A 15,905-nucleotide genomic window follows, 5' to 3' on the forward strand; every position below is an offset into this window, starting at 1 on the left:
TGCCTCTGCAGGTTCACCAGCGCCAGCGTCTCCTTGTCACAGTGCTCTAGATTCGGCATTCCAGGGCTTAACAGCCCTCATTATCTGACCCACATACCTCCTGCTGAAACTGACGTCGACCTCCTGTGACTTGGCCCTGAGTGACACCGAGGCCCTGTCATCGCATACCCCGTGGAGGTCGGCACCTTGCTCCCAGGTGGAGGTGACACCGGGATGCTTTCCCTGGCACTCTGCCTCAATACCCACTTCAAGAGAGGCACGGCCCTTGGATGCCACGCTGTCCTGGGCTGTGGCCTGAAAGATGGCATGATGTGACGGGCTGGGGCCGCATCTGGCCTTTCTGAGCCCCGGGGCCCTCCCCTCCACCAGTTCCTTGGAGGAACCGAGCTCCCGACCCCAGAGCCTCTGCAGGTAGTGCCTCAACCTCCAGGTCTCAGCTTTCTCCAGGGTCCCCGTTGTCAGGATATAATTAGTTGTGAAATTATATTTAATGTCAGACTTCTCCATTGTATTTTGTGTGATTTCTAGGGCCACCGTAACAAAGCACCACAAACTGGGGGGCTTAAAACAACAGAAATTTGTTCTCTCACGGCCCAGGAGCCAGAAGTCCAGATCTAGGAGTCGGCAGGGCTGTGTCCCTTTCTGCGGTGGCCGGCGGTCCCCAGTGTCCCTTGACCTGCAGCTGTCCCCAACCTCGGTCTCCATCATCACACGGCCTCTGTGAGTCTGTATCCAAATTTCCCTCCTCAGAAGACACCGAGCATATTGGATTTAGGGTCCACCCTAAGCCAGGATAACCTCATCATAACTAAATTACAACTGCAAAGACCTCTTTTCCCATGTACTGGGGGTAGGGCTTGAACATATCTTTTTTGGGGACACGATTTAACCCACAGCAGACTTGAAGGCTTTCTGGGTCTGGGTCAGCCCTGTCCACTGCTGAGTCCCCAGGTGGCCCTGGAAGGCACCACGGGGATGTGTGTGGAATGAATGGACGGACAGACAGAGAGCTGATTGCAAACAGCTTGCGGATGAAAAGGACAGACATCCCAGAGGAGTCTGATTTGTGCAGGCAAGCTCTCTCTCTCTTCCTCTCCTTTCTTGTATGTTTGATTCTTCTCAAATGTGAATTCTCAGTGTCAAAGCCTCCCCTCCTCCTTTCTCACTTCCTGGTTCCTGCCCCTCCTTGGAGCTGTTTCAGAATCAGACCGTCAGGGCTGGACATGCCCACGGAGGCAAGAGCAGCAATGGCACTTTCTCCTGGGCTCTGGCTCCGCACTTGTCCGCAGCAGCTTCCTGTGTCACCTTGGAAACGGCTGGCTCTTGGTTGTGATGTGGACCCGCCTTGCTCCCTCGGAGGCCAGGCAACCCCTTCTCGTGTCCTCTTGTTTCCACTTGTCTGCAGGCAAAATCCCACCCAGGGCTCCTCGCGAGGCCCCTCAGGCTGTGGTCTTGGGGGCTTTCTCTTCCCCCAAGAGGCTCTGAGCTCATCTCTGACCTCATCTCAGAAAATCAGCAAGACCCATAGTGCTAGGCAGCTACCGTCATCAACATTGTTGCTAGCTTCTTGATGCACTTAGTCAGCTAGGACCACAGACTGCATGACTTAAACAACAGACATTTACTTTCTCACAGTTCTGGAGGCCAGAAGTCCACCATCAGGGTCCAGCAGGGTAGGTGTCTGGTGAGGGCTCTTCTTAGCTTGGAGACTGCTCCCTTCTCGCTGTGTCCTCGCATGGCAGAAACAGAGAGAGGGAGAGGGCTCTGGGGTCTCCTCTGATAACGGCACTAACCCTATCAGATCAGGGCCCCATCCTTTCAACCTCATTTAACCTTAATTATATACTTCCTTCCTTCAGATAGAACCACAGTGGGCTTCAACCTGTGAATTCTGAAGAGACAAATATTCAGTCCACAACATGCACGCCAGTTTTTTCAGGACGAATCTCCCTTTTCCTTGTGAAGCACAAAGAGAAATGCTGTCGTGTACTGCTGGCTGAGGCCATGACAGGCAGAGAGGCAGAGGGGGCTAGGTCTGGGCTGGGGCCCTGGATGCCCTGATGCTGGGAGCTGGGTGTTCTGACACAGCTCTGCTAAGGCCCCAGTGCCGAACCCCAGGACTATCCATCAGGATAAAGGCCTCAGGACGAAAACAGCACTCTCTGGAAACCACTCACTGTAGGCAGTACAAGAAACAGACGATGTGAGAGAATTTCCAAGTGAAAGTGAGGGAAGGTTTGCAAAGAAGCCAGGCAGGGCCAGTGCCGAGTGCGGACAACAAAGTGTGGGCCGCTGGTGAGTCGTCCCTGCAGGGGAATCACCCAGATGTGGCTGAGACAATACAGCCCAAGCCCGTGCACGGCTCCCTTGCACCAGAGGATGGAAAAGGTGCTTTCCTAGTGGGATGAAGGCATTATAGACCCATTTGATCACGGCTGGCAGAGCAAGACTGTGGGCTGGGCTGTCAGCGGGAAATGCCCAAGGATGAGACTTATCAGTCACCTCTGGAGACATTTCCCGAAGCTGCAGAAAGCCCCCATGCCTGGAAGGCACAGAACCTGACTGTGTTGCTTTAGGTTGATGCCTACACTTCCTGAAAGAATGAGCGTACCTGTCGCTCACAGACCCCACGTGTATCAAATGTCTCTCATTATTCACCCCAAATAAACTCTGCTGGAAGAGGGGTGGGGCTCGTGGGGGTGAAGAAGAGGGGAGGTGGGCAGAGGGCAGGGGGTGGAGCAAAGAGTGCCAGCTGGGGGTTCAAAGGAAAGGTGGGTGAGGCTCCGCCTCTGGCGTGTGAGTGTTCTGGGGGGACTGGGGCGCCCTAAAACAACTGAACATTATTTTCTCACAGTCCTGGAGGCCAGCAGTCTGAAACCAAGGTGTCAGCTGTGTGGTTCCTTCTGGAGGCTCAGATGGAGACTCCTTCCCTGTCTCGTCCAGTTTCTGGTGCGGCCGCCAACGCTTGGCGTCCCTCAGCTTGTGGACGCATCACTCCAGTCTCTGTCTTGGTTACATCTGCAAAGACTCTATTTCCAAATAAAGTCAGATTCACAGGGACCGGGGTTTAAGACTTGGACGTATCTTTTGACATACGATTCAGCCCATTACACGTGGTCACCTTGTCCAAGGGCATCTCACTTCCGTTTCCTCATTGGCAAACCACACTGGGTCTGGACTGGACAAGAGGTTGTCCACCTTGCTGCCCCTTGAACGCCACCCCCGCACCAGGTGCCTTAAAGAAAGAGGGTCCTGACCCTCCCCCAGAGGTCCTAAGCTCTTTCCTCAGCTAGGGTGGCGACTGGTATTTCTTAATGAGATTCCCAGTAGTCGACAAACTCATCCTGGTTTTCACAGGACTTCCCTGGGGTTCGCAGTGAAAGTCCCACATCCTGAGAAGTACCTCAACCCCGGCAAACCAGGATGGTGGGTTACTCCATCCCTAGGGCAGGCGGGGGTGAAAGCCACCGGAATTGACCCCTCTGAGGAGGGGCAGTGAGGCAGCCACTGGGGACGTCACCCCACCTGCCACTTGCTTGCTCCTTCCCTCTGCCTCGGTGGTGGCTTTGCCCAAAGCAGAGGGTGTAGCACACCTGCCTCCAGGCGCTGCAGTTGAAGCTGGATGTCCATTTAGAGGCAGCCGGCGGGAGCAGAACGTGCTCTGGGCACGGGTGACCTGGTCCCTGGGCGGCCTCTCTCCCTATACCTCCTCACCTCCTAGAGTTTCGGGCGCCTCTTCTGTGTGTCTGTCACTGTGTGTGTGTCTGTGTGTCTGTGTATGTCTGTGTGCGTGTGCCCCGTTGGGAGGCATTTAGCTGCAAGGGAGGGGGTGATCCACACAGGACTGCATCCTCAGAGGTTTAGAGAGATCTGGTGGGGGTGCTCAAGCTTTTGTGTGCCCCTGAGGGACCTGAGCCCCTGGGGACCCACCCCGAACAGCCTGAGAAGTTTGGGGCGAGGCTAGGAGGCGCCTGCACTTCCCTTAAGCCCGTCTGCAGGATTCGGATGTGGGTGGTCCTCACTGCCCCCCGGGAAACGTGGCTTTAGGTAATCGGGGTGACAGAGGGCAGCCTGGACTGGGTCAGAAGCTGGGCCAGATGGCTTAGGGTGTCTTCCAAATACAACATTTTTACAACTTCATCATGGCCGTCCATCATGGCTAGTGTCCCTGGAAAGAACCCCTTAGAGACGGGGGTGCCTCCCCACCTCCAGCATGGCCTCACCAACTGGCAACGAGCAGAGCAGTCTCCAGACCCCACGCTGTCCCCGTCCAGAGCCCCCCAGTTCCCCTGTGCCCCACGGCAGTTCTCACCTCCATCCCCACACCTCTGCAACCCAAGCCTCTTCTTCCATCCTCCCCTGCCCCCGCCCCCCGCCGGGCCAGGTAAGGCAGGCCCCGCACGGCCCCTCCCACCCGCCCCTCTTGGATGGCAGTCGCCAGGGCTGCCCATGGAGCAGGATTCCGGGCAGCAGGCTGTGAGCAAGGCTGCCCGTGCCATCCCTGGCCCAGACAATACCTGGAGCCCCGCAATGGCCCTGCACGTCTGTCCCCTGGGACACAATGCCACATCCCAGGATGGCGCTGGGCACGTATACATCTTGGCCTGCAGGGTAACGACAGATGTGATTTTGTAGAGGGGTCTGTTGACCCACTGTTCATAGGGCCACAGAACTCAGAACCAGCGATGAGAAAGGCCCTTGGGAGGCCACCTAGTTCAATCTCGTCCTCTTCCAGAGGAGGAAGTGGGCAGAGATTGGCCCAGACTCTGTCACCAACGGCAGAGAGCATAGGTCGGGTCCGCGGAGACACCGGTTCCAGGGTCGGGGAGCTCAACCTCATCCTGCGTGTTTGTGCGTGTGTGTGAGCGTGCAAAGGTGTGTGTCTGTACGTACACATGCACATGTGAGCATCTGATTGTGCAAGCCTGCAAGTGTGAGTCTGTCTACACACACGTGTGAGTTCACGGACACATGCACGTGTGCGTGTGAGTGTAGATGTGTGTGAGCGATTGTGCATAGGTGAGTGAGTGTGTGAGTGTGCACATATGACTGCAGCCTTGTGTGAGTGTGTGAATGTGCCTGTATGTGTGTATACATATAAGTGTGAGTGTGAATGTGTCTGCACACATCAGTGTGAGTTTGTGAGTGTGAATGAGTGTGTGTGTATCTTTAGGTCTAGCCCGGCACCCTGCTGGCTTCCCCCGGTTCCCCAGTTCTTGGACACGGTGTAAGCAAGATGCTGGATTTTCTGTCCCAAAAGAGGGACCCGGGGGCTCTTTGCTGGATGGACCCGTGGCCAGACGCACCCAGACATGACGTCCTGAAGGGACAACCTTCTCCCCGCTGGTTAGAGTGGACGGTTATTTCTCCTCAAAGCATTTGTATGGAAAAGTCAAATGTGGAAAGTCCCTGTGGCCGTCATGCAGAAAAAATACGCTGCAGGGAAACACCTCGCTGTGGATGAACTGGAAACAACCCGCACGCTTACCCTTTCTATGCCCGTAGGATATGAACGGGAGAGTGAGAGAGGACAGAGCTAGGAATAGGCTGCCAATTTCGAGGGTTTATTTTTTTAAATCATATGAGTTTCGATATAAAGAGAAAGCATGATGTGACAACATTTTATGGACACTTTCCAAATAGCAGGAAGCGCCCAGCTGGTAAAATGTCTTGACTTCGCTCCCCTCTCTTGGAGCTGTGGCCAGACAGGGAGTGGAGTGGAGTGTGAAGAACGTGGGCTTCAGGACTGAATGTCACTCATTGGCTGTGTGGCCCCTCAGACCCTCCATTTCTTTATCTGCACAACGGGGATAAGGGACTTACTTCGTAGGGTGTTTCTGAAGATGAGAAAAAATGGTGCGTGCACAGGGCCAATTTTGAGTTTTAAAATATAACATTATCTTTGATTCCACCTTCATATTTTATAGAAGTGCTCATATGTTATAGTAGCAAAAGCTCTAAGAGATGATAGCATACTGTAATACAGATTCATCTCACATTTTAAATGTTCATATTTCCCTTAATTACAATACTTTTCCGATTTATTCTGTAAGAGCTAGTTAAATTTTATTTTTTTTGAATATTATACTATAGCTTTAACATGTTTTCTTTTCTTATTGACACTTTTTTTTTTTTAACCTCCTTTACAGCAGCAGAGTTTATGAGTCAATCCTGTAGTACTGTTTTTCTATAAAGGGTACTGTCTCCCAGGAGACTTGCACTAAGCCCCTTAGCTGCGTGATTATTTCCAGCTCCCTTTTTTTGTCTTCTTGTCCTGGCATCTGTGATCTAGTCATTAACAAGGCAAATGCAGCAGTTAATCATCTCAGAAATTAATCTCCCGAGAATAAAAGATGTACTGATGTCCTTTGGGAGTTAGGCTGGAAGGGCCCTTCTGGCAGAACTGTTTTGTATTTTGAACACAAGGGAATTATCCCTCTGAAACATGTAGCCAAGATGGATCTTTGTTACCCTACTTGAAAGTTTTCTCAGTAGAACTAATGAGACCTTCATCTAATGTTAATAATTGTGCCTAGTCTAATGTTAAAAATTGTACCAAACAATGAAAGACAGCCCAACAGAGGAATAAGGACGTGTCATCAACTAGGAAGTATTTGATACGAAATTTAAAAATCCAGTTCACACAACACATGATGGTTATAGAAATGAAACATAAATCAGCTATCATTCTGTCATCCCTCACCGTGTTTTTTTTTTTTTTTTAAATGGGAATTATTTATTTATTTATTTATGGCTGTGTTGGGTCTTCGTTTCTGTGCGAGGGCTTTCTCTAGTTGTGGCGAGCAGGGGCCACTCTTCATCGCGGTGCGCGGGCCTCTCACCATCGCAGCCTCTCTTGTTGCGGAGCACGGGCTCCAGACGCGCAGGCTCAGCAGTTGTGGCTCACGGGCCTAGTTGCTCCGCGGCATGGGGGATCTTCCCAGACCAGGGCTCGAACCCGTGTCCCCTGCATTGGCAGGCGGATTCTCAACCACTGCGCCACCAGGGAAGCCCCCTCACCGTGTTTTAGTCCTCTGGTCCTTTCTGGGTTGGGCCCAATTTTATAGAATCGTAGAATTGTTGTCTTTTTGGGGACAGAGCTGTAAGAGGTGCTGTTTTGATTTCACGTGGTGAGGTGCCGTTTCCACGCCGCTAAACGTCTTCATGGAGAGCACATCTGGGTGATGCTACATCCAGATGCTCTATAACAACTTACTCTCCCCTCCTCCCCCGAAGGCTCACTTCCACGCTTTGCCGGTTTAAATTCCGGCAAGTAATGAACCTCTCTGAGACTGCAGCTTCATGGCCCTCAGACCAAGCCTCGGGAAGGGATCACTGGGTCATAGGAACATTTTTATGGCTTTGATCTGTTCTGTCCAATTGTGTGAAGGATGCTTTTCTGAATCTGATGTACCACTTTGATTTGCTGCTGTTTTCTCCTGCCAGTTTGGGACGATAAGGTAAGAGAATACTTTGGACTTGATGGAGGGAGTCAGATTCGGGTCTGAAATGTGTTTTCTGCGTAACAACGAGATGGGACCCAGAGATGCAGCCTGGCAGTTGGGTACTCACCTTTCCTGAAAGATGCCATCTGCCTGGAGGGAGAATGGGCTGTGACACGCAGGTGCCCCGAGGGACACTGCTGCGGCAGTGGCGGGGTGTTTACGAGCAGGCATAAGGGAACGCTCCTGGCGAGTGCACCCTCTGAAGCCACTGCCACTGTCGGCGGCGCAGGGAAGGGAAGGGCCCTTTCTCTGGGTCCAGGTGGCCCAGGCCCCTTTGTGCTGCCGCTCAGGACAGGCCAGAGCCACTGCCACCGCCCGACCATGTTCAGGACCCTTGTGCGGGCGCTGCTGGTTCTGGTCACCGCCGTGGGCCCGAGCCAGGCCAGTGGCTTCACAGGTGAGGGGTCCGGGCTCTGTGCGGGGATGCCGGAGGGGCGATGGGCTGGGAGTGGGTCCCTTGAAGACGGCAGCCCTGCCGAGAGCTGGGCAGGCAAAGATGCACCTGCTTTGAGAGGCCAGGTCTGTCCCTTCTTGGCCATACTTTTTCATAACCACAAAAGAGGTGGCGGGAATGCTTCTGAATCACCTGGGGCTTGGTGGGGTTCAAGTGTGGATTCTGAGTCAGTGGGTCTGGGAGGGGCCCGGAACTCTGCATTTCTGCCGGTGATACAGATGTTACAGGCCCGCTGGCCACGCTGAGAGTAACACATTCTTGGAGAGTCAGAATCGAACCCTCTGGAACCATGGCCCATTAGTCTTCAGCTTACAGATAAGGAGAGGGAGACCCAGAGTGGCCAGGGCCACACAGCCAGCCGAGGGCAAGACTTCCACCAGGGCTACCCTTGCCTTCAACCCTGGCTCAGACCTCCTTTGCCCGCCAGAGAGGGGGGATCACGAAGTGAGGCTTCCCGCTCACCTTGGGCTCTGCCAGCCCCGTTTCCTCAGCAAGTGAGGATGCGAGTGGCCCATGGGGACCTGAGGGACCAAGCACATGTCCAAGGCCTTTGAGAGACACATGTCAGCTGCTAAAAACACGTTGGATTTCTGAAGCCCTAGGTTTCAGAGAATTGAGATTGCAAACCTTTTACATCATTTTCCTCTAGAAATTCATCTTATTCTGTTGGGAATTCAAACAGAGCCACTCTTTCTACCATCGGCTTCAGTTTTGTACTAATTTAAACATTTTTCACCCATGGGCAGGATTCTGTGATTTTTTTTTTAATGAATTGTGATTAAAAAAAAAAAAACTTGATATTTCCTTTGGAATGAGTACTATGCAAACCCTACAGCTCAGTGGCAGACGAATGGGAATGTCTGGAAGCCAGAGGAGGTCTTAGGAGGCATTTCATGTGCGGGAGGACCCCGCAGGAGCGCTAGGTGGTCCGTCAGGGCTGCACATCTGTTTGCTCCCAGGTACCACATGCTCCGGTACAGGCGTGATTTCATTTAATTCTCCTACAACCTCAGGCACAGCTATGATTTTACAAATGACAAGGCTGGGGCACCAAGAGGGCATGAAACATGCTCAGAATCACACGGCTGGTATTAGTGAAGCTGGTGTGAATGCAGTTCCGACCCTAGAAACCACCAGAGCATTAAGATTTTCTACCTCTGGGATTAGAACCCAGGACCCCTGCCTCCCGTGCTCCTGAAAGGATTTGTTGAACAGCAGGGTCTGCTAAGAGGTTTCTACTGCGAGCTCTGCCAAGAAGCCAGGCCTGGGGAGGACTTGGTGGCCTCTCATAGAATGTGAAAAACAGAACATGGAGATCCAAGTGCAGTTTCGCTTGGAAGAAGGAGCGTGTGCGCGTGTGTGCACACGTGTGCATGTTCTCGCGAACACATGCACGGCGCCATCGCTCAACTAGTGACCACGTTTCACTGTGGCGTCTTCTCCAGCCCCTCATCCCAGTCACCTCTAAGCTCTGGTCTCGGAAGCCGCCTTCTCCTGCCCTACCCCGCCCAGCCAAGGGCCTCTTGTTCCCTCCCAAAGCTTCCTGGGACCCGCCCTTTGGTGAATACAGGCCGGGTCTACTCCCAGAGGCCCTGCCACCCCAGGGGAGGCCACTACGTGGCTTGGGAGTGGGCTCGCTCTGGGGCGGTGGGCTTCAGCACCCGATTCTGCACAGAGTAAGGCTGCAGGCTCTCCCAGCAGCCTGGGCGTGAGGGCTGGCTTGGCCCCATTTCTTCCTGGGGGTCACCAGTCCCCAAGTCTCGCTTTCTGCATGCTTGTGGGGGACCCTGAGGCCAAAGGTGGAAATCTTCAGGAGTGCTGTCCTGGGGGTGGGGATGAAGATGATTTCTCCTGCGCCCTCTGAGTTTCGCCCCAGAAATCCACCTTCTCACTGAAGGGTTTACGCTACAACATGGACCCCCTACCCAGCGGCTGTACAGTCTCGTAAAGCTTAGACCTCAGAGCTTGAGTATCGGAAAACATGAATTACATTCAAAGCATTCATTCATCCTTCCCTGACAGTTCAGGAACGCAGCAAGTCCCACGCTGGCCGCAGGTGTGGGAGGCACCCCACGGCCCTCCTGTCAGTTCCCTGGGGCTGCCTCGGCAAAGCCCCACAGACTGGGGGGGCTTAGTGGTAGAGATTTATTTCTTCACAGTCTGGAGGACAGAGGTTCAAGGTCAAGGTGTTGGCAGGGTTGGTTCCTCCTGAGGCTGGGAGGGAGAATCTGTCCCAGACACATTTCTCCCCAGCTTCTGGTGGTTTGGGTTGCTGATGATTTTAGTGACCCCTGGCTTGTAGATGCATCACCTTGATCTCTGCCTTTGTCTCCTATTGCATCTCCCTGTGTGCATTCCTGTCTCTGTGTCCAAATTTTCCCTCTTATAAGGATGCCAGTCATACTGGATCAGGGGCCACCCTACACCAATATCACCTCATCTTAACTAATTATGTCTGCAAAAACCCTTTTTCCAAGTACAGTCACATTCTGCGGTACTGGGGGTTAGAACTTCAACATATGAATTTGGGGTGGGACATATTTCAGCCCTCAAATGGTCCCTGCTCTATGAGGCAATAGAGGCTCCCCGGGCAGATGGGACACCCCAGGACCCCGTGGCAGGTGGTCCACGACATAGGGGTCTGAGGCTGATGAAGGTAGTAGGTGATATGGGGTCTCGAGAACCAAGTGATAAAGCTGATAAAGGCCATGGACACCTGTGCCCAGGAACCAGGCTCCAGGTGAGAGACACCTAGGGCCTGAAAAGGCCAGCTGGATGTCCCACCTCGGGCACTGTGCCCTCATCTCCCGCCGACCACAGCAACGGTCGGACTGAACTTTACCATCTATGAACCTCTCACGTGTATTTGACTTGTGTGTTTATCTTTCATCTCATTCCAAAAAAGGGTGTCACTGCCAGCGTGCCCAGCGCTTAGTGGGCCTTCATTATGTATTCACTGGGGGAACCGCTGTGTATTCACGTCGCACGTGACAGCCCTTATTGTGGAGATACGAGGTGTGCGCAGGGCTCTCCAGCCCGCAGAGTCAGAGAACACGCAGCAGAGCCCAGGACACGAGCCCCAGAAGCTTGGTTTCTCTGTGTCCCCTGCAGTGTACCGTCAAACCCCTGGGTGCGGGGAGCAGGGGTCGGGCTGGGGTGGCATCTCCTGCTCTGTGGAGGAGGATTTCTCAGCAAGCAGGTGTCATGCTGCGTCCCTTGAGTCGATGCTACTGTATCGCCTTCTCGGATACGGGCCGGTGGGCAGATCCCAAGGGGTCCGCCGTGTGTGGGTGTCTTGTTTCACCTGCTCTTGCAGAAGCAGAGGACTTGCAGAGAACCCCTCAGATTGGTTTGATTCTGGCATTTTCCCCTCTTGTTTCTCCATCCTCCTCCCTCCCTCGTAGAAAAAGGCCTCTCCCTGCTGAGCTACCAGCTGTGCAACTACAGCGTGAGCCAAAACGTCCAGAGCGTGGAGGCAGTGCACACGTCCCGCCTGACCTACGTTCCCTGCGGCTGGTGGGTCCCCTGGCGGCGCTGCCCCAAGACCGTCTCCCGGACCCAGTACGTGGTGGTGGAGGTTCCTAAGTGGAGGAACGTGACTGACTGCTGCGAGGGCTACGAGCAGCTGGGCCTCTACTGCGTCCCGCGTGAGTCCTGCCCGGTCTCGGGATAGTCACTCTTCACGGCCCCTGAGCTGACTAGATCCTTCTGGAACACTGGTTCTCAGCCTCAAGTGTGCAGCAGGGTCATCCAGGGGGCCAGTCTAAGCACCGGTCACTGGCCTCACCCCAGATTTCAGGTCCAGCGGGGCAGGGGTGAAGCACAAGTTCCCAGGTGACGGTGGTGCTACCGGCCCGAGCCCCGCTCTGGGAACCTCTGTTTTGGGCAGTGGCTCTCAGACCTGGCGGCACACCGAAGTCCCTGGGGCAGCTTTAAAAACGATGACGCCTGGGTCCCCCTTCAGGCACTCTGATGGATTCAGTCCGGGGCATAGCTTGGGCCCGGGGATATTTCTTAAAGCTCCCCCAGCAATTCTAACAGGCAGCTGAGTTTGAGAACCGGCACCGCGATCTCTTCTGTATTGGCAGCCAGCCTTTTCATTCTAAAGGCTGTGAAACCCTAGTCTGAACCCCAACCTGTGAAAGAGATGGAAAGGGTCCCCTAGGGGCCCCCCTAACTGTCCAGAGGTCCCCAAGGCCTCTTACTCCCACTGTGTGGTTCAAAAGACGCTTGGGGCGGCGACCAGCACTGCTGAGGCTGTCCCAGGCTGCGTCTGAGGCCAGGCGGACGGGGCTGTGTGGGGTTCAGGGCTCAGCCTCTCGACACGGAGGGAACTTTCCAGAAGGCCTCTTCCAGGGGCAAGGGTGCAGGCATGTGCATGTGTGAATGCGTGGGGGGGTGGGTGGTGATCGCTTGAATCAGTTTCAGAGCTGAGATGAGTTTCTGAACAGGCAGGAGGCCCGCCTACACCCACCCCGTGGTGGAGGGGAAGTGGGAGGGGTGGCAATAGGGCGCCCTGAGACATGAGGCTGCCGCCTCCGAAATGCAGAAAGCACCAGCTCGCGGGGTGTGGGAGCGGCTCCCGTGACCCGTCCATCCCCGGGGTCCCGGGCAGCAGGACAGCCGCAGGCTAGGGCGTGGACGTCGCACACCAGGGGTGCCAGCCCCCCAGCCCCAGGGGCTGTCAGATGTAGAGTCTTGGGTCCCTCAGACCCTGCAGACGGGCTGGGCCTGCAGTTATCCTGAGCGCATCCTCGCTCAGCCTCCAAAGCCCGCGGAGGACGGGATGGCTGACGTGTGCACTCATCCAGCCCAGAGGGCCAGGCCCAGAGATGACCGGACAGCTCAGGGTTGAGCAGGTCACAGGAATACACCTCTTCTGGGAGTGTTAAAACGACACCACGGCCACCAATGCCGCCACCACCAATAAAAACCAGGAAGGGCCAGCTGGCCTCAGGTCCGCGGCTGGGTGCCTGTTGTGTATTCCCGCTGGTGCCCTGAAGGGACACTTGCAGGGGCGGCGCTGGGTCTGAGGAGTCCCTTCTCCTGGTGACCACGGCCCCCTGTCTGCCGCCTCTGTCTCCAAGGGCCCCATGCACAGCGGGAGCTGCCCCTGCCCTGGGAGCACGCTCTTCTGGGGCTGGGGGTCCCAGGTCGGGGAGGCCTCAGGCGGGGCGCACAGCACTTGGTTTGGAGCATCAGATCCTGGTAGAAGGAGGGGGCCGCCCTAGCCCGCCCGCCTTCCCCCGCAGAGGCCACACTCTCCCCACCTGCTGTCGGTCTGTCGTGGGGCTGGTGAGGTCACAGGTCTGGAGGGCCGGAGGGGCCCCCAGGAGAGGCTGAGCCCCCCAGCCCCGCCCCAGCCCGAGCGGTCACCTTTCTGTGCTGCCCTCCCCCCAGGAGAGAAGGCGGGAGGCACCTGCCTTCTGGGAAGCAGGGAAGCAGGGAAGCAAGCTCGTCTTGCTTCCCAGCGAACCAGCCTCCCGTGGCACTCAGCCCCACTTTTAAAGTGTTAGCGCCTTTAAATAGGAGCTCGCCAGGCAGGAGAGGCCCAGAACAATCTAGCTAGAGTCCTGTGGGCAGATCTGCTCTGGGGAAGCGCAGGTCATGGGGCGGCCGGTGCCGGGCGGGGGGACGGGGTGGGAGGCGCTGGGGGCGAGGGGAGGAGGACTCACCCTGAAGGCCCCCAGGCCCGGCAGAGGGGGCTGAATCGGGGTGGGGTGGGGTCCACAGTCCCCCACCAGGCCTTGGAAGGGTCACTCTGGAAGCAGCGTGGAGGGGACGCAGGCAGGAGCCCAGAAGGAAGGAGAGGAGAGAGGAAAAGGGGCCTGTAAAGGCCAGCGGGAGATTCCTGGTCGCTACCGGACGGGACCAGACGGGGACACAGACCTGGGGAGGCGGGTGACTTGACGAGGATGGCACAGACCTGGACCCCCGTCGGATTCAGTTGGTGACGTTTGAGGAAGGGGCTCCGGCGCACGTGGGAGGTGACAGGGAGGAGGAATATCGAGGCACAGAGCCCACCGGACACCTGCTCGGGGAAGTCCCGGCTTGCTGCCTGGGCCCCGCTTGGCACTGCAGCTGCTGCGGGGCTGCCCTGTGACCGCCGGGGAGGGCATGGGGGCTGCAGCGCTTGTTCCTGCGGCTTGGGAGGCCCCCAGTGAGCCTCTGTCTCCCCCCACCTCCGAGCTCAGGGACACCACGTGGGCAGCTGGAAAGTGCCTGGTCGGAAGTATTTACACCACGGGCACGGGAAGCTCAGCTTTCTCCACACCTTCCTGGCTCCTCGGATCAAAGCTGGTTCAGAGGTGCCTCATGACGGCCTGGCTCTTTGGACCCAGAAGTGAGAGGTCCCTGTAAGTGATGCGCTGAGACCCACTGGTTGATTGGCACAGAGGAGCCTGGGGCCACAGCCTGGATGTGGCAGCCTGGGCACCTGGGGAGGCGAGGCAGGCAGAAGGCACTCGCCTCCGGGTCGCCCGGGGGTGGGATTTCTTACGTCTCAGCGACCTCAGCTCAGCGGTCTCATCCCCGGCAGCAGTGAAACCTCAGCTTTCCTTTCTTCTCTCTCCTCCCACTCAACAGTCAAGAACCCAAAAAAGGGAAGAGCATTACGAGAACACGTGATTTTTTTTTTTTCAGCCTCGATGACTTTTTCAATTTTTTTAAGTCCCACATTTGGAAGGCCATGATAAGTCATACATGATTTTCTTTAAGTGTATTTTTAAAATACAAAAACGAATACACAAGCAACGTAGAAAATTTGGAAACAAAGAAAAGGGAAATTGCCCATAAGTCTGCCCTCCCCCCGCCCCACCCCCAACAACCCCCCTCCCGCAACAATAACCACTGTTAACATTTTCTTCCAGTTTCATTCAGGGCAGACCTTTTACAGAAGGGTGGTCACCCTGTGGGAGATGTTTTGTAGCACACTTGTACCCCTCGGCAATTTATCTGGAACATCTTCCGAGTCAATAAATCGCGTTCTCCAGCGTGATTTAATGCCCACAAGGCACTACTTCACAGGGCTGGATCAGCACTGAGCGATCTCCTACCACTTAACATCTAGTGGTTTCCAGTTTTTGGTTCTTATAAATAACGCTGCGATGAGTATCATATGGTGCAAACACTGCGGCACAAAAGTTGGAGTATTTAGTCCGGACGGATTCCGCAGCGCAGAACCGAGCATCTCAGTGATCGCCCACCACCTGCAGCGACGCCCCGGTTCCCGCACGGCCCGTCTCCTCCGCACGTTTACCTGCGCGGCAAACCCAGGACCCCGCTGCGCCCGGAGCCTACCCCAAACTTCCCTTCTCCCAGGCCGATGGCCAGGGCCCCTTTGAGGAAAGAGAATTCCGAGGAAGGGTTATTATCTGATTATTCCAGAGCGGATCCGATTCCCCAGCCCTAGAGAGTCCTCAGGGCTGTGGCTCAGACAGAAATCTCCGCCTTATCTCATTGAACCGTGACTCACCTGGGGTTGCCAGGCGCTGGGCAGTCCTGGGTCATTGTTTGTGTCGAGTTAGAGAAGGAGAAGAGGATTTTTGACTTTCTACCAAGTTGGAGCTGTTTACTGTTCTCTCTGGCTCTCCGTAAGCCGGCCAGCCCTGGGGGATGGAGGGGGAACTCCCAGCAGCCTCGCCTATTAACACGAACTTTAACTCGAAAGCACTTCTGTTGTGATCAGGTCACTGTTTTTGGAAGCCCGTTTTTCCTGGTGGCTATTTTCCTTTCATTTAGATAAACCTCTTGGTTTAGAATAGTTTTCGATTTCCAGACAAAGATTTGCAAAGGCAGTAGAGAGAGTCCCCCTTCACCCCTCTCCCAGGGTCCCTAATGTTAGCTCTTACATTACCAGGGAGCATTTTCCCCAATAAGGACCAACGTGGGTGCATTACTGTTCAATTCTACTCCACACTTCATTTGGATTTCCCTTTTTTTCGCCT

General features: G+C 55.2%; 1 protein-coding gene across 1 annotated transcript in view; it reads left to right on the forward strand.

Moving 5' to 3' along the window:
- Nucleotides 1-7,826: 7,826 nt before the first annotated feature.
- UMODL1 (uromodulin like 1) overlaps nucleotides 7,827-15,905 on the forward strand; it is a 58,258-nt gene continuing 50,179 nt past the window's right edge. Inside the window, exons 1-2 of the mRNA XM_036851046.1 lie at nucleotides 7,827-7,902; nucleotides 11,364-11,606. Coding sequence (XP_036706941.1) covers nucleotides 7,827-7,902; nucleotides 11,364-11,606 — 319 coding nt within the window. The remainder of the gene's footprint in view (nucleotides 7,903-11,363; nucleotides 11,607-15,905) is intronic.

The sequence above is a fragment of the Balaenoptera musculus genome, chromosome 4, assembly GCF_009873245.2.
Source record: "Balaenoptera musculus isolate JJ_BM4_2016_0621 chromosome 4, mBalMus1.pri.v3, whole genome shotgun sequence".
NCBI classification, from domain to species: Eukaryota; Metazoa; Chordata; class Mammalia; order Artiodactyla; family Balaenopteridae; genus Balaenoptera; species Balaenoptera musculus.